The 19,345-nt window shown below is 36.5% G+C and overlaps 1 protein-coding gene across 1 annotated transcript in view; it reads right to left on the bottom strand.

Annotated features, from left to right (window-relative positions):
• Positions 1-19,345, bottom strand: part of LOC107670185 (probable E3 ubiquitin-protein ligase MID2) — a 96,254-nt gene that overhangs the window by 34,703 nt on the left and 42,206 nt on the right. The window contains exons 3-4 of the mRNA XM_016462705.1: positions 4,691-4,770; positions 4,376-4,451 (exon numbers count right to left, since the gene is read on the bottom strand). Coding sequence (XP_016318191.1) covers positions 4,376-4,451; positions 4,691-4,770 — 156 coding nt within the window. The remainder of the gene's footprint in view (positions 1-4,375; positions 4,452-4,690; positions 4,771-19,345) is intronic.

Below are 19,345 nucleotides of genomic sequence, written 5' to 3'. Positions count from 1 at the left end.
ATATATATATATATATATATATATATATGTATATATATTTAGTTTAAAGTGTTAAAAATCTTTAATGCAATTAACGCAGGGGCGGAGCTAGTGTTGACCACCCCACTCACAACTGTTGCTTTTGTCTCTTTTTTCTTGACAAGAATTGCGGTTTGGGGGAAACTCAAAAAAAAAAAAAAAAATATATAAATATATAATGTTGTATTTAAGTATATAATATATACTTACTATTATTATAATATATAATATAAATTATTTAATATTATTATATAATATATATTTTAAGTTTAAAAAAACAACGGTAGACAAGTCCCAGGAAGGAACACTGTCAGGGCATGCTGGCATCAAACGCCTAACCCCATGCATAAACGAAGAGACAATTGGCACACCCACGGGGCATTCTCAATGTGTCATAGCTATGCTGAGTTGAATTAACCTATGAAAGAGAACTGTGATAGATACTAAGAAGACAAAATACTGACTAAGAAAACTGTTAGCACAGGTTCTGTGGAAAAAAAACATGTATATTTTTTGCACATTTAATGGAAAGAGACTCAAATGTCTGCACACACTTCAGCAATTTATTTTTCAGATTAAGCCCATATGCTAGTGTGCGCTGCATGTAATGACAAGACTCATTATTGACAAGGCTCATCAGTTCCTGACCTTTATCTCTTCATATTGCCACATCTTTAATCTACTAATCCACAGGGTGGGAAAGACACTGGATGCTATAAAAAGGTTGTTAATGAGCTCCAGCGGTTCACTTTGGGTACATAAACAATCTAAGTGCTGTTGAACAGATGCCACTGAGCAGAGGTCTGTTTTTGAGGCAGCTCTGATTATTGTGTATCTTGCCTGTATGCTGACAGATGGGGCAGGTCTGAGTGCTCTAAGTGCACGGCTGTACAAGATGCTCCTATGGGGCCTGCCTCGTCGCCGGAGAGTCCGAGTGGCCCTGTTAAAAATGGATGAGGGAGAGGCATATGCATAACAGCATGGCAGCCCTCACCACATTGCTGCACACATGTCCACTCGGTGGAACAGCAACACAGGGCTAATAACCCACAGCGGCCCAGAGAGGGAACCTGGAATGTCAAAGAGGCAGTGATGGACTCCAGGCTTCAAATCACCAAAGGTAAAAATAGAAATTCCCAACTGAAAGTTCAAAGTTCCCCAGACACCTACGGTCCCTTGACAGCATCACTCGTGAGTTATTTAAACACAGGCTCTCTCAGGATATTTCCTTCACTGTTAGCAGTGACACTTTTGTCTAATGGAATCTATGGAAAACTTTGCTATGGACACTATTTTTCACATAACGCTTACAAAGACCCCTGTAAACATCTCTGCAGATGTTCCTCTGAAGCTACACGAATGCCGAAGGGTCTATTTGTTAAGAGTTTGCATCTGCAATACATCGCATTCATTCATTGTCGAATGCTAGAATGATATTCAAGCAGATGTTTCACAACAGAGCGTGTGAATCTGCTTTGAGACGTTTATCAGATATTTGCAAATGTGACCCTTAAAATAGAAAGCGATGCATTCCAGATAATGCACTTATTGACCAACATCTTAATGGGTCATACCCAGCTATATAGTATGGAGGAAAGAGAATATTAATGATACGAGTTCAAGTTTTACACAAGTTTTACCATCTCAGTGTTCTCAATGTGTTTGCGTGACACACTAACAACTGACAATGGTTTATAAAGCTAAATATGCTGCTTAACTTGAATGAATCACATGAAAACACAGACTAATCCAGCCTAACTCCCATATATGGCCTGTCCTGAAAAATGACTGACAGGCTGAAAGCACCTCAAAAGTCTTCTGATTGGCTAATCTGGTCATTAGAGCACATTCACGTTCTAGCGATAACATCTGAGGCATAATGTTAAGTACCACAGAAGATCATTTTGATTCTTACCCTTTTTTGCATCTCAATTTGGCCAAAATAATGCACTTACAATGGAGACACATCATGCCAGCAATACAGAGGGTTTAAAGAGAGCCATAAACAAATTTTGCCTCACTTGTATGACTTCTTTCTCCCGTGGAACACAAAAGAAGATATTTTGAAGAATGTTTATTTTTTTTTTCCATTTAATAAAAGTCAATGGGGAAAATCAAAACAGAACAAATAAAATAAAATAAAATAAAATTACACTGAAGACAGAAAGTCATGCAGGTTTGGAGGTTTGGAACAACTGTCTGTAAATACACGTTCAATGACTGATAAGCTGTTCGGTGAACATTCTTACAACAGTCAGTCTTAAATAATAGATCTAGATTTTAATAATGAAGGAGAAAATGGCATGGAATGCAGTTAAAAATTTATTTATTTTGGATTGGTTTAACCATTTTTAAATCACCTTGAGGGTGTTCAACTCAATATAATATACGTAGCTGGGGATTTACTGCGGAAAGCTGTTTTTAAATGCTTTAAAATGAATGGCCTTCACCACACTAACTCACTAAGCTGAGAAGTGAGCTACATTCTTTGAGTGCTCAAAGCAGCTGGTGGTATGCAGAAGTTTTTTTATGTGCGGTTCAGCTGAGGTTAGAGACGTGCTACGCATGCAATCCCCACGGGGTTCAACAAGACTGATTCAGCTAATGAGTAACAATGCCTTGTCACCTGCTTTCTTTTCTCAAACAGCAAGGACAACCATCCTGACAGAGTCATTAAAAAGGACGCTCGCATATGAATTTCCCTTGTGCCTGATGTCTTAGTGCTGATCTTGAGTCATATTTGGAGTAACAACAACTCGCTCAGCCGATGTTCAAGGTGACATCAAGCAAAGGCCTAAATATATCCCTGGTGCCTTGTTTGTCGTGCCTTTAATAAGCTCTGATTTAAAGATAAAGGCTACTAATTGACTTTCAAAAGGACTGTTTATCATGTGTGCATAAATATGTCACATCACTACCAAGCTGTGGCTGCAAATATATGAACATGTAACATCTTGGTGGTAACATCAATTAAAATGCTCACCAAGGCTGTATTTTTTGCCCAGTAATACAGTAATATTGTAATATTTTATTACAATGTAAAATAACTGCTTTCTATTTTAATATTTTCAAATGCAGTTCATTCCTATGATCAAAGCTGAATTTTCAGCATCATTACTCCAGTCTTCAGTGTCACATGATCCTTCAGAAATCATTCTAATATGCTGATTTGCTGCTGACTAAATATTGCTTGTTTTTATCAATGTTGAAAACAGTCATACTGCTTAATATTTTTGTGATCAGTGAACACTTTTAATTTTTTTTAAACTTTACCCATTTATAGACAATTTGTCTTACTGTGTGGACTGATGACTAATGTGTAGAGATATTTCTGCTTTAAGTAAGTCAACAATGGTTAATCTTCAGCATTCAGACATCTCTTTTGTACGAGGTATGGTTCACATCAGGCAATACATCTTGTGAATAGCAAACTCCATTTTTTTTTACCCTGATCAGCACTTTCAATCTTGTCTCATTAATTTGATTCTACATTAGTTTTAGCTAAGATATTACCTTAGGGATTCACATACATTTTCCACTTTTCATGTAAATGTATCATTGTGTGTATAATACTTGCTTAAGCAGATTGTGTGTTTCTGTTGAGATCTGGTTAAAGATTAGATAAAATATATACAGGAAACCAGGTTAACTTAAGTTACTTTTAATGATAAACCACAGTGGAATATTAACAAATGGGAGAAAAAAAAGCAAGAAAAAGAGAAAATAGTATCAAATACAACTGAATAATTTTCTGCTTGAACAAGCATCTCTATTAAACTGTGTAGTAGGAAATCTTTATGATTCAGACACCTTCTATGATGCCTATTTAAGGGTCTTCCTATTATACTGACCATGAGTGAATGTATGTATAGTGCTAGTCTCTTTTATTCACAAGAAAAGCATTTACCAATCTGCATTCATATTGATACTATAGCCTTTGGCTCAGCAGAAAATGAATGTCAATGTAGAACTCAAGCCAATACAAGCCATGCAAAAGCTGCACACTGGACTGTGAATTAAAAAAAAACATTCATAGTCACTTGAGGAAGATAGACACACAATTCAAAAAACATTCATGCACACATCCATATAAATGCAAAAATCATATGCAAATTAGAAATATCAAATATACATCATTCTTTACACTTTGTAATTGCATCCCTGGAATAGCCTTGAACCTCTAACAAGCATTTGTAGCTCAAAAGGGCAACAGACCTTTTGTCACTAAAAATAAAATGCAAACTAATTTGTTTGAGGAAAATATCTGAATATGGATTTGAAAGTCTGTAAGAGGGAGTTTGATGATGATGGTGATGTGAAGGATGAAGAATATAATGATAAATTTGCTTGGACTCACCTCCACCTGTTGACAAATCTGGATGAGTTTGGCCATCTGGTGAGAAAGGAGAGAAAGACATGAACGAGATGAACAGCTGATATTAATGACATGAGAGGAAACAAAAAAGCAGCCCGAGTGGACTGAAAAGCAGGAACGATGGGAACAACAACATTGGCATTCAAAAGCGAGAACAGAGCCTTTATGTTCTCTTGTTTTGTGTTGTTGGCTATTCATGCATATGTGATGCAGCCTGACCCTGTCCACCGGCACGTCCCCCCGTCTATGGCCCGAAACGCTGTCTTGCACACATCCAATACATAGATTGTAAAAGGCAGCCAGTGACTCACCGTGGCACTTGTCTTTGATGCCTCCATAACCGCTTCAGAAACTCTGGCAGGGCTCACTTGAAAAGCCTATGAACACACACACATACACACAGCCTTACTGGTCTGGCCCACTGATGGACGGAAGTATTATTGCCCCTGCTCTGTCCGACGACTGGTTTTCAGCCTCTCGCGTGCTTTATCTCTCCTGCTCTGCCGGGTAAATGGGCTGGAAGCACCTCAGAGCAGGTGAGGGTGTCTATGTCAGACTGCTTATTCTCTGTGCGCTGATAGCTTGCTTTACTCGGGGGCTTGTTGCGTCAGGCAGTCGCAAGTCGCTTGTTTGGTGTGTCAGCATTTTAAAATTCAAGCTCACCCAGCAAGGACAGATGGGGGTCATTAATTAAAGACTGAACAGTCAAGGATGATTTATACATCAAAACCAAGTATCACCTCCCAGGAGACAGAAGACAAGCTGCCGAAGGTGAACGAGCTTGGAGCCCAATTGAGTGAGGGAGAGAGAGAGAGAGAGAGCGAGAGAGAGAGAGAGAAAGAGAGAGTGTGACTGATAGTGAGAGGAAGGAAGGAAGGCAATGAAAGGAATGACAGAAGGAAGGAAAGTACAAAATAAAGAAACAAGGAAGGAAAGATATTAATTAATGAAAAAAGAAAGAAACAGATGGAAGGAAGGAAGGAAAAAAGTGAGAAATAAGAGGAAATGTAATGAAGGAAGGAACAAGGCAGGAAAGAGAAGTAAATGAAAGAAAGAAACAGAAGGAAGGAAGGAAGGAAGGAAGGAAGGAAGGAAAGAAAGAAAGAAAGAAAGAAAGAAAGAAAGAAAGAAAGAAAAAGAATAAAAGTGAGAAATAAGCAGAAAAGTAATGAAGGAAGGAAGGAAGGAACAAGGAAGGAAAGAAAAGTAAATGAAAAAGCAACAGAAGGAAGAAACAATGAATGAATGCAATTAAGAAAAGAAGGACATGAAGGGTAAGAGTCAATGAAAGACAGAAAGACAGAAAGAAATAGATAAAGAAAGAAAGAAAGAAAGAAAGAAATGAGGACAGAAGGAAGGAAGCAAGATAGGAAGGAAGGATGGAAGGAACGGTGAAAAGAGCATCTGAAGTAATGAAATAGGGCTGCATGATAAATCGCATGCGATATTTAATGCGCATCTTGTCAGTAAAGCCGTTGTTCACTGATGAGCTGCGCAAAACCACGTTCATATTCGCGCTATTTTTTGCGCAGCTCGTCAGTGAACAACGGCTCTGTGTAGTTAATGCTGCTCAATGTGAAAGCCCGCAGGTGATGGAGATTTACCGCTGATTACAGAACCGGCTTTACTGATAAGATGCGCATTAAATATCGCATGCGATTTATCGTGCAGCCCTATAATGAAAGAAGAAAATAAGAAAGAAAGAAAAGGAACAAACAAACAGAAGTAAGGGAAAGAAAAAGAAAGGTAGAAGGAAGAAAGGGAAAAAAGAATAATAACAGAAAAACAAAGGAATCGACAATAGAAAAAAAGTGGAAAAAAGGAAAGGAAAGGAAAGGAGGGCTGGTGAAAGAGAGAGAGCGGAGTGGCCTCAGGACAGCAGACCTGGTGCGGTTTGGGCTGAACAAGTCTGATAATACACACGCATTAAAGCAGACACTAGACTTCAAAGACACAGACACAGCCATGCAAGAGGAAGAGCAGAGAGAGAGACTGAAGACAGATAGAGACAGAAACACACATAAAAACTGCTTATCTAATATGAAACAAACACGGTGCTGCAGTACACAACTGACACTGTGGCATGAGTGAGTGAGAGTGAATGATACGAAGGACTAACAATCTAGGCTGTGTTTTGGGTGAATTTACTATGGTTGAATTACATCTACATATACTGCTTATATTAGCAAACGATTCACAAAAAGAATCAAATAACAGCTTGAATGAATCAAATGAATCAAACTCGGTTGGAAAGCTCTAGTCCAAATGATTCAGTTTGACTAGACCTTGTTATCAGATAAGAGATTATCCCAGATACAGAGGGAAGGCGAGATGTACAAGATATTTGTTGAGTTGCTGTTTGATGCGCACACTGTAGGCGTTACATGCTTTAACAGGCGTGCGCCGCTTCCATTAAGTTCTGGGTCAGAGCTACAACAACAACAAATCCTGAAAAATAATTCCATCCTGAGGCGAGAAAACAGACTTCAAAGTGGGTGTGTTTAATTATTCTGTGATCCTCTCCTCTTGTGTTTTTTGAGGGAACACAATGCGGAAACACAGCAACCACACTAACAACGGGCGGTTGAGTGCGTGCATGTGTCAGCAACCAGAGCCTGCTGGGAAATGTCGCTCGCAACGGATAATATTCCAAACCAGCACTCTCCAGAGACTCGCAAACTCGGTCTAATGAGAAGCCACTGCTGTTTCTTACCAGCCTCCGTTCTTCTAATTAATTAGACAGAGTCATTTAATTCTGTTTACATTACCCTTGTTTGAGGCTTGTCTGGGGAGTGCCATTAAGCTTTTAACACAGTGGAATACACCCCCTTCTCTTCATCAAAAATAAAAAAATCAATCCCATAATGCTGTTTAAAGTTTTGACCCCATCAAACCATCTAGCATGCCTATACTTCTAATACAAATAAAAATGTACTGTCGAGGTTAGACAGTGCAGGTGTTTTTTTTTTCTCTCCTTGAGAACACCTTATCCATATGGAAGATTATTTCTGGCACAATAAATTTTTTTTTTAAAAAGGTAATCGCAAAGTTAACATCTCACAATTCAGATTTTTTTTGCTCTGAATGCTGAGTTCACATCTCACAATTCTGACTTTTTTTCAGACAATTTTGAGAACACCTAACAATTCAGACTTTTTTTCTCGTAATCCTGAGCTAACGTCTCACAATTCTGACTTTTCATAATCCTGAGTTAATATCCCGCAATTCTGACTTTCTTCATAATTCTGAGATAACGTCTCTCAATTCTGATTTTTTTCTTTTAATCCTGAGTTAACATCTCGTAATTCTGACTTTTTTCATGATTCCGAGTTAACATCTCTCAATTCTGACTTTTTTCTTGTAATCCTGAGTTAACATCTCGTAATTCTGACTTTTTTCATAATTCTGAGTTCACATCTCGTAATTCTGATTTTTTCATAATTCTGAGTTAACATCTCTCAATTCTGACTTTTTTCTTGTAATCCTGAGCTAACATCTCGCAATTCTGACTTTTCATAATCCTGAGTTAATGTCCCGCAATTCTGACTTTCTTCATAATTCTGAGATAACGTCTCTCAATTCTGATTTTTTTCTTGTAATCCTGAGTTAACATCTCGTAATTCTGACTTTTTTCATAATTCTGAGTTAACATCTCTCAATTCTGACTTTTTTCATAATTCTGAGTTAACATCTCTCAATTGTCTTTTTTTCTTGTAATTCTGAGTAGCATCTCACAATTCTGAATTTTTTCATAATTCTGAGTTAACATCTCGTAATTCTGACTTTTTTCTTGTAATCCCGAGTTAACATCTCGTAATTCTGACTTTTTTCATAATTCTGAGTTAACATCTCTCAATTCTGACTTTTTTCTTGTAATCCCGAGTTAACATCTTCATAATTCTGACTTTTTTCATAATTCTGAGTTAACATCTCTCAATTCTGACTTTTTTCTTGTAATCCCGAGTTAACATCTCGTAATTCTGACTTTTTTCATAATTCTGAGTTAACATCTCTCAATTCTGACTTTTTTCTTGTAATCCTGAGTTAACATCGTCATAATTCTGACTTTTTTCATAATTCTGAGTTAACATCTTCATAATTCTGACTTTTTCATAATTTTGAGTTCACATTTCGCAATTCTGACTTTTTTTCCGTAATTACGAGTTAACATCCTGCAATTCTGACTTTTTCCTTGTAATTTGAAGTTAACATCTTGCAATTCTGACTTGTTTTTCTCAGAAATACAAATTCATATCTCACAATTGCAAGTTTTCAACTAGTAATTGTGAGTTTACGTCTCACAATTCTCACTTTTTTCATGCAATTCTGAGTTTACATCTCGCAATTAATCTTTTCTCAGCAAAAAGTCTGAATTGTGAGATATAAACTCAAAATTCTGAGATAAATCGCAATTACCTTTCTTTTTTTTTATTCCACGGCTGAAATAAGCTTCCATACTTCCCTGACCTCACATTCTCTATCCATCTACGTATTCCACCGGGAACAGATCATCAGCCTGAAGACCACAGAGAGGAAGACATGAGACTCCACCGACTAACCGGCTTGAAGGTTAAAGGGACGAGTGTCAGAGGAATTTGCTTGCTCTCATGGGGAAAACGAATACCTTGAGGGAAAATGTGCTTCATGCAAAACAACTTAAGAGAAATGTGTTTGAGTTAATTACACCCACTGAGGACATTAAAAGGAACGGAATTGCTAAGTTAGACAATAATTAATTTTAATCAAACGCAGAGCTTCTTTGAGCAACACAGAGGTGCCTCCGCTTGTCAGAGTCTGAGGGTACAAGGACACTTCAGCTTCTACCAACAGACATTAGAGAGGTTACTTAATCATATTTAATTTATAAACAATATCAAGGCAGTGCAGGATTAAAGAATATTCATTAAATATGCCAAACAAGGCTCTGCAAATCAGGGCAGTTTTCTTTCCTGTGTTTACTGTATGTAGCTCCTATTGAAAGGTGGGAAATATTGAACTTCCCTTGTAAAAAAGATTTTGGGCAGTCTTGAGTTGATGGATTTCACAGAAAATCGTGCAGTCTATGATGGGCACAGACTATGAATCCATCAGTCAGAGGATATCAAACAGGTTTGTTATTTTGAGAACACATTTTAGAACACATAATGTTTTAATTTGCCATGCATCTGTTTCGGAAAGACTTTAACGTCTGGTAGTGTGTGATCCTCAGTTGCTTAGTGCACGATGCCCAGGTTTTCTGTGTAACCATTTACAAAATCAGTAAGTGTATGATACCTAGTGTTTAAAAATCTGTTCAGATTTTAAAAGTCGCATAGTTTACTCTAGACTGAGATTTGTATGCTTTTTTAGGTAAAGAGCGTTTACATAAAACAACAAGTTTTTTTTTTATACCTAAACTTGCCAGAAAACTGCCAGAAAGAGAGGCTTACAGCTTTTTTAGTCGAGCCATTATCTCCTCTTACTGCGTGCCTGGAAGGCTGATATTGGCATCTGCTTGAAAGAGGAGCATGGAGGTCACAGTTAATGGCCCATGTGGAGCAGGAGCGAACTCTGGGTCATCGCAGTAGAGGTCACAGTGAAAAAAAAGACACTCAAAGCTGATGAAACTACATGAAAACAATGCACGGCAGAGGCTGTTGCACAAAAAACCTAAGCCCTTGAGAGGCTCTAGAGGTCTCAGATGCAAAACGGAGCTTGCGGTTTATTTATAGCTGCAAAACTTCTGAGACTGTTTTGGAAAGATACTGTCTCCTCCATTTGACTTTGAACCCTATCCGAACCCAACCCTGCACGCTCCCTGTAATCATAAGCTGAAGACAACTTTCAGCCTGACATCCTTCTTTGACAGGCAGCGTAACAAATGGTTTATTCGGAAAATTAATTTGCAGAAACAAGCCTTGGCTCATCTGCCAATGAGTTAAGTGCTATCAATTTGGACAAGCATGGGAACGCTAAAGACTGACTCATGTGGCATGTCTGCTAAATGGCTTTACATTTCATTTGTGTAACACAATTAACTGCTGTAGATTTTCCCAGGATTCGAATGACATGGTGATTCATTTTCAATGGAACGCCATGCTCTCTTGTGATGAATCGAGTGATTTGATTGGCCTTGGGGTTCAGGCTTGTCTCATTCTTCAGTTTGAAATATCACATGCGTCCTGAAGCCCAAAACATTTGTCTATAGATTGGTAAAGTGTACACAAGTGTGCACAGGTGCACGACTTATATCACCACCCAGGAATGCTGTATGCAGCCTCCAGACTATCATTAGACTGTGAAAAGTGGTGTTATGAAGTCAAGGTGAAAGAGGGTGGGTGCAGAGCAGAGGTGTAGAGAAAGACAGCACTGTTGTATATTCGACACCATAAATTATGCCTGTGCTTGGGGAACAACAACAAATCTACAATTGGTGCTATTGTGCGTTTTGTTGTTTTAGACGACGGTGTACACCCTGGAGATATCATGGATGCCGTAAATCATTTGATGGGGCCTCGAATGAACTCTTCTCATTTAAGTCCTCATTGAAACTCACATCAATTCAGGTCTGTTCTTTCTTTTCTTTCAGGCAAATTCAGCTAATGTTAGATAACACATATTGCTATTATGTCTTTCAGGTCCAAGGTAAAAGGTTTGAGTGCTCCTCAACTCACAGAGAGTGATGTTTTCTGGCATATCGGTCATATATATTCACTCTTTCCCTCTCTTGAAACAGCAAAGCATTCACTAACCACCCGAAAATCAGCTGAAAAACAGTGCAGTGCCTTGAATATTTCCATTCACTGTCATTCTTTGCAGAACAAAACACGCTTCCTTTCTATTTAAATTGGACTCATTATAGTTTTGCACCATATTCATACAAAAAAATGTTGACATTTGTTTGGCACCTCTCTGAATGATGGCTGTGGAAGCTTAGAACTTATTTGGTTCAGACAAGTTGGAGATCGTCATTTATTACTCCTTTGAACATGAATTGGTTGATATTAATTTGTCTTTTTTCGGACACTTCCCATAATCCACCTCCCTTTGAGACCTTCATGTTTGTAAATTCTGCAGAGTAGGACCTGCCAAGGGGAACTCTCAAAACAAACATGTCCTTCTCAACTGGAAATCCATAAATCCATAGATTAGCAATACCCGGATAAATAACTCAAGTACGAAGCGAAAGAAAACACGATTTCCCTCTCTTCAGGCAGAGCACATGGGGAGGCATGTGCAGGGACTTGCCATTTGAAACCTTCAATTGTGGATGAAGGGTGAGTCACGCTGTCGCTCTGCATCAAGAGACCTTCTGTCCTTCTCCTACATGTTCTTCTAGATCTCTCTCACTGTCCTATGACCGCTGAGAAAGAGCAAGGATGCCAACGGCCAGAGCAAGATTGTGTCAAATGTTGGCAAACTGAATAGCAGCATTTTTACACTGGATACAACTGTACTGAAATCCCTTATATTTCTTCTACGTCTTCTCATGCTTTTTTAAAATTAATTTGCATAGCATTAAGACTCCACTCAAATATTTTGAAGTCCATTTCAGCTAATTTTTGGTGTTTATTTATTTTTGGTTTTTATAAGCTTTATAACGTCATATACTTTATATTATTTAGGCAATAAGCTTTACAAACAAGTAAGTAAATATAGCAATTACAATATTTAAAATAAAGTGATAAAATAATGATATTAAAATAATAATAAGAATTATTTTTTAAATAATAATAATAACAACATTAATAATAATAAAATTACAACAAAAATACTATTTAGTGACTACAATGCGTATTTCTAATATGAAATTAAATGATTATTGACTCAAGAAACTGGAAATGTATAAATACATTTACTTCTTTCAGTCCCTCAAATATATTTAACATAGAATAAAAACCTAAATATAAACAAATACTAGATTTATTACTACAATGCTTATTTCTCAGTTGAAACCATAAATTGACTAAAAAAAAAACCTCTTATTCTCTAAGTACTTTTTTCTGCTTTCCAACACAGGCATTTATTAGGATCTTTGACACTGAATATCTGCCAGTGTTGATGACATATAATAATAAATTACGACTGTTCTTTATTGCACAACATCTTGCAAGCATTTCACAAAATGCAAATCTAGTCTTAAAACTGCATCCTTACCAATCACAGTCTAGCATTCTTCTTAATATTAAAAACATTGCAAAATTACCACAGTAAATTAAGACAGATCTGTGCACGACCATCCATATATCTGCTTCTGGCAGTCTGTTTGCTGCTGCCTCCCACAAGGAAAAAATACACAATTTCCTAAGGCACAATAGCATATGAATAAAGCACTTCACAAAAAATTGCCCTGACATCTGATTCATCACAGCAATCCTGACAAAAAAATTCAGAAGCAGCCACCCCTAACACACTAAAGCTCTGACCTCAGCAACACTATAATCTAGAGCTGGACTGGAAGGTGACTTGAAATTCAGCCGGTCATTGCTGTTGTGAGCTGTACTCCGTGAATACAGAACAACTTCACACAGACAAAACTTCTCTGAAGTGTAAACATGTTTTCAAAGGCAGATAAAAAGGAGTGTTGATGCCAAGAGTGGCAAGTGCTGCTTTCTTTAAGGGTTCACAGCAAAGACATGGCCTAGTTCTCAAACCGCAGGAGACCAAGATGGGCATTTGAGATGCACAACAGGGACGACTGTAGTCTCACAGCAGAAACTACTGTATCACCGCTCCAAACTACAGTTCTCAGTGTCTAATTGGCTACATAAGAGTGAAAAATCCCTTTGATGAGCCTTTGAAACACTCTGGATGGTAGTCTCTGAACCACGCAGCACTTTATGAGATATTCTGTCAGAACTGTGTGATCTGGGTTTTAAAAACGCAAGCCAGTTATAATGACGACAGATGCCGAGTCATGAAAGCCTCTGCAGAACATCCAAACCAATAGATGTTTGTCTGTAATAAATACTATTGAGAAATGCTTGAGCCAGATGAATCACTAAGTAACTGCAGTTCGAAACAGTGTGGAAACATGCCATTTTATGAACAATCTGTAGGTTGACTTCCTGAAAATCATACGCACCATGGCTCTGTTGTGCTTTCAAAATGTTGCATCAGTCGAAGCTTGAAATTTTGTTGATTATGGGTATTAAATACAATTTGAACAAGTCTTGAAAGCACTGTTATTTTAATATTATTTATGTACTATTATAGTATTTATTACTATTTATATTACTATATTGATATACTATTATAGGATTTAGTGTGTATTTTGAAAGCGTTTTTATTTTTAAGCTTTTATTTTTATATTTTAATTTTTCAAAATTCTATTTAGCTTTAATTTTTATTTCAGTTTTAGTACTTCAATTTAAACTTAATTATAGTTATTAGCAAAGGCAAAAATTCTACTTCTCATTTTGATTAAAGAGATAATTCACCCATAAAATGACAATTCTGTCATCATTTACTCGCCCTCAAGTTGTTCCAAACCTGAATGAGTTTCTTTCTTCTGTTGAACACAAAAGAAGATATTTTGAATAATGTTGGTAACAATGCAATAATGTAATAATGCAGCATTCATTTTTTTACAGTGTAGATGAAATGTTAATAAACATTTTGGTTAAAAGTTGCTCAAAGTAAATAATGAGCTGTTCAATCTGCTAAATGTATGGCAGTGTACATTTAACAACTAATGGTACAAAACATAAATATTAATTCAACATGCAAATGGAACTTCTTACATCTTGTCTACGAGGCAGTGCAGCAAAACTGGATTACTCTCATTATAATCAATGAAGCTGTCTACACAGCAAATGTTGGACATTGCTCACTTGCAGTGTAACAAGAAAGGCAGCGAGAGCAAAAACGTGTGGCTAATGCTATCAGTGCTGCTCTGCTGCAGGAGGCTATGTGAAACAAAATAGCAAGTATGCATTCAAACACAATGTCTTTGTGTCAAGATATCGCTCCAGTCCAGGGGCCGTACACATGTTCTTGTGCTCTTTATAAGATTTTGGAAACATTTCCTTTTGTTAAATCTATAACATTTTGAAGAGGATGTGTCAAGTTAAAAACAGTTCAACTTTGGACATGTAGCACAGCGGCTCAATGTCAGCTTTAAATCAATGGACCGATCAGATGAATCTGAGGATATGATGAGCGACTCAAGCGCATTCAGTGTGTAGCCATGGTGTATGGGAGTTAATGTACCTCTAAACATGCCTGAGCGCAGCAGCTTTTATGTGTCATGACACACAAGCATGTAAACTACCCACTGTGCAATGATTTCAAACTAAGCATGTCATTTTGTGATTAGAGCAGGGAGACGAGGGGAAGTTACAAGTGATTGTACGTTGTTCAAAGATTATTGTCTGCTCTGTGCTCTGAAAAGTTTTTTTCAGAAGAAAAAAAGAGAGAATCAGAGACTTGGACAATGTGCATTTTGCAAATTGTCAGCCCTTTTAATGTGCACTGCAGGATTATAGATTCAATAATGCAAGCAAGACCCGCATTTCACTGGATATTTAATACCAAATATATGGTTATGCTTCATGTTTAGTATTGTATGCATAAGAAATTAAACAGTAAATGTATAAATGCAGTACACAAACCCATTTTAGTGATTTCTACATAGATCACTAATCTTGTGCAAACTGATGTTAAACATTACATATGTCCACAGAAGCAATTACTTTATGGACATATGTCCTCAAAACCAATCCCGTCCTAACACGGTTTAAGATATTTTTTATTTGGGATTACAATCCAATGACATTTTCATAAAACACCATACTAAAATTTGTACATCCTGCAAATAGTTGCTTAAGAATTTAGAAAATTGTTTAGAAAAGTGTTTATGTATGTGTATATAGATAGATAGATATACATAAACAATTTTATATATTCTTAAGCAACTGTTTGATCTAGTTTGATCTAAATTTACAAACAAGGATTGTTTAAATCATATTCTCCAATAAGGTTTCATAGGTTTCATATTCTCCAATAAGGCTTCATAGCTTTTTTTTTCCTTCATAGTTTCGCCTTTCATACTAATAAATCACAGCTATGGTGGTTTGCGCATGATGGGGGGGTTAATTACAAAATTTACTTTTTGAAAATTTCACCGTTTACCTTGCTTTTCCGTACTGATAGGGAAAGGAATTTGGATTACATTGTGATGCAGAATGCATAATTACGTAGACATCACAGCGCAAACTATTTGTACCTCCTCTGGTTCTAATCCTCTAGAATAATTAGCATGCATGGCACGAGGCTTAATGCTTGAGTCAAGATAAACAGACTGTATGATGGGAAATAAGCTCACTGCTGGGATTCTCCTGTGTGTGGCAGCATGGCAGATTTGTTGGACCCCGGGCTCTTTGACACGTGCACTATGGACAGCTGAGAGGTGACATTTTTTAACAGTCCATTAAGGATGGCTCTGGGACTAAAGCATGCATGAGGTGTCTGCTCTTTAAAGTGGGTTGAATAGGCTAAGAAAAAATCTCAGAAAACCTGAGAATGAAAATTCGGTCTGGGACCCACAATATCTCTCATTTTCCAGACTCTTTCAAAAAGCATGAAATGAGTAAGACTTGAGAGCCAGGCATGTTCCAAGGACTAACAGTGCTAACTTAATATTTCCTCACTGAAGATAGATAGTCTTATTTAAGTTTATTCATAGCAGCCCATTGCATAAGAGAATGGGATATTTAATCATATATCAAAAATTGAATAGTCTCTTCTCTCTACTTACATTGATTGTTTAAACAACAGTAGTGTGGACAAAAATGGACAATAAATAAATAAAATAAAAATACATAAATAATAAAATACAATAAAAATAGATGGCTCATCCTGCACTACACCGATTTTTGTCCTTTAAATAAACAAATAAATGCTGTTGAAATAAATGCTGTTCTTTCTATTCATCAAAGAATCCTGAAAAAATGTATCACAGTTGTATGCATCACACACACAAAAACAAAAACAAAAAAACAGCACAACTGTTTTTAACTTTGATAATAAGAAATGTTTTTTTTTTGAGCAGCAAATCAGCATATTAGAATGATTTCCGAAGGATCATGTGACACTGGAGTAATGATGTTGAAAATTCAGCTTTGCCATCACAAGAAAAAATTACATTTTAAAATATATTAAAATAGAAGAGTTTCAAATCATATTAATAGTTTAAAACATAACTGTTTTTACTGAATTTTTCATTCATTGAGCGTTAGAGACTTGTTTTAAAAACTTCTAAATAACCTTACTGACCCCAAAATGTCTTTTTTAAGTCTTTTTAATTTTAATTTATATTTTTACTATTATTTAACCTCTTAAGACCCAAGAAAAGTTTTTTTTTTCATGTCTTTACATTGTTTAGAGCATAAAAAAAAGGTACAAAAAAAAAACATTTTTTTAAAATGATATTTCGTTCATAAGTTATGCTATGTACTCGGTAGAGGACATCGGGACTCAATTTAAAAAAAAAAAGAAAAAAAAATACATGAATGAAAATGCATAGGCAAAAACAATAGATTTTTTAAATCACCAATGCATGCAACATGTAACATGTAATGAAAAAAGAAGTGTAATAATGGGAGTAATATTTGACAAGATTTTCATAATAATATTTCATAGAATATTGAAACATAATTTCTTTCCCTATTTATTACTGTACAGGACATCCAGACTTAAAACTGTGGCATGTATAGTCTCAGAGAAATACACCAAAATATAATGTCCTCATATGAGGTCACAGGGTCTCAGGAGGTTAAAAAAAGGGATTATCCCTTCGATATGCTCAGCATAAAAACATTAAATAATCTTACCGACCCCCACATTTTTAACAGTAGTCTTTTTTCATTTTTGTATTATTTAAAAAAAAAAGGATTATCCCTTCGATGTGCTCAACATTCTGTTAAAAAACAATAAAACAGTGATTTTGTGGGGTCATTAAGTTTGTTCCATCTTGTCCGATGTTCACAGTGACAGTCTGTCCTCATCCCGACTCACTGGCAGAAGTAGAGATAAGCTGAAGGGGAAGAATAGGTGGAAGGGGGGTCTTTTCATAGTCAATGAGTGTTCCAGGGCAGAAGAAGGAGGTTCGGGATTCCTCAGGGGCCGAGAAATGAGGAGAGAGGTCTCAGAAACACTGCAAACGTGCTCGTGGTCTCACACTCCCTGCTCTTGTTCTCTCCTAGGACAGGCAGCGTTCCTGGCAGCTGGACAACATGCTTCAGTCACGCAGGATGAGCTGGAATGTCCACGGCCTGTCCTGATGGAGAGTGGCTGCAGGAAATTCCTACCTTGGACTGTTTTCTGACATTTCGACTCTTTGCGGAAAAGAGCCAAGCATCCCTAGCAGAGATAACGGATGACCCAGGTCACCTCAGCCTAAAACTGCTGGGATCAGAATAGCTCAGATGGAAGCAGATGTGGAGTAATAAATGATTTTTGATCTTTGAAAACATGGCCGGAAAAGATGTAAAGGCAAAGCATTTTTGTTTACAACTGACAGTAATCCATGCAGAACACAGTAAAGAATGAATTAGGAACCGGACTAGATCCTGAGAACTGTTGACTGACAAAGATGGAGGAATGGAGATAAATGTCACCACATCAAAGCCTGAACAAAGCCAACTCTCAGTGAAAACCACAGCATGGTCTGTGGTACAGAATCAGGGAGAAAACAAAATGAAAATTTCAAACTCGTATGACTTTCTTTCATCTGTGTAACGCTAAAGGAGAAGTCATGAGGAATGAACAGGTCAGTCTTTCCATGCAATTAAAATAAATGGGGATTACTTTCAAGCTTCTGAAAGGATGCAAAAGCACTAAAACATATCATAAGCATGGTCCATATAACTCATGCACTAAAAGGAGAATGTGTTTTTATATTTTTCAGTAGCTACTTTTAACAATAGCTTTTCCAGTAACAAGCTCGTTATTCAACATGTAGTGAGACAAAATGCTACACTGACACTTTTTAAACTTTTTACAGCCAAACTATCTGAGGGAATAAGCAAATGTACTGGCCTAAAATATTGACTGTTCAATTCATTTTAGTGAATCGATTCATTTAGATAGTTCATTTGAGAAAATAAATAAAAATCAATGAATCGCATAGTCACAAAACATAAATGCATAAATAATAACACTGCATTTAAAGTATTCTGACAGCCTTGTGAGAGAGACTGAATCACTGAACTCAAGAATCAAATCAGATTGATTTGTGAATCAATCATTCAGAATCAAAAAGATTCTAACTCAAAAGAAAGATTTGTTTGACTTTTGTTTAATTATTATCGTTATTATTATTATTTTGTATTATTTTATTTTATTTTATGATGCTTTTGCATCCTTTTTCAAGATAAAAAGAAAAAAAAAACTGGTGTACAAACAAGTTTAATTCAGAAATTGCTAATAAATTTCACAAACAATTACAAATAAACAAGTAATATTGAGTTAAACATGAAATTTTGAAGTATAAATATTTTAATAGTATTTTCTTTGTAAAACTTTCTCCAGTAATCTTTGATTTTTATAACTTTGAAAAATCATTTTTTTAAGGGTAGCCTCAGTCACAATTCAATGTAATTTCATGTACAAGAGCAACCAGCAGAGGCATCAAAACGTCTCTTTTTGTTACACAGAAGACTGTAAGTCATATGGGTTTAGAAAGACATGAGGATGAATTCATTTTGGGGTGAACTAATTCTTTAAAGATGACATTCCAAAGCAAAACATCTAGTGCGAATAACTTCTCAGGACTACAGCACCACAGCGGGCCAAATAAAGGTAGAACATGAGTGCAAGAGACTACATGAATTACTAATACATAAATCCCATTTCAAAGAGGGGCAAGACTGAGTGGAATAATCTCCTAAAACCAGAGCCAGTACAGCTTTTAATCCCACTCTCTGAGCATTACTGATATTGTCCATCACATATGCAGCTGGAAGATGATAT

The sequence above is a fragment of the Sinocyclocheilus anshuiensis genome, unplaced genomic scaffold (assembly GCF_001515605.1).
Source record: "Sinocyclocheilus anshuiensis isolate Anshui unplaced genomic scaffold, SAMN03320099.WGS_v1.1 scaffold640, whole genome shotgun sequence".
In the NCBI taxonomy this organism is placed as follows: Eukaryota; Metazoa; Chordata; class Actinopteri; order Cypriniformes; family Cyprinidae; genus Sinocyclocheilus; species Sinocyclocheilus anshuiensis.
This window is presented reverse-complemented; position numbering and strand designations above follow the sequence as displayed.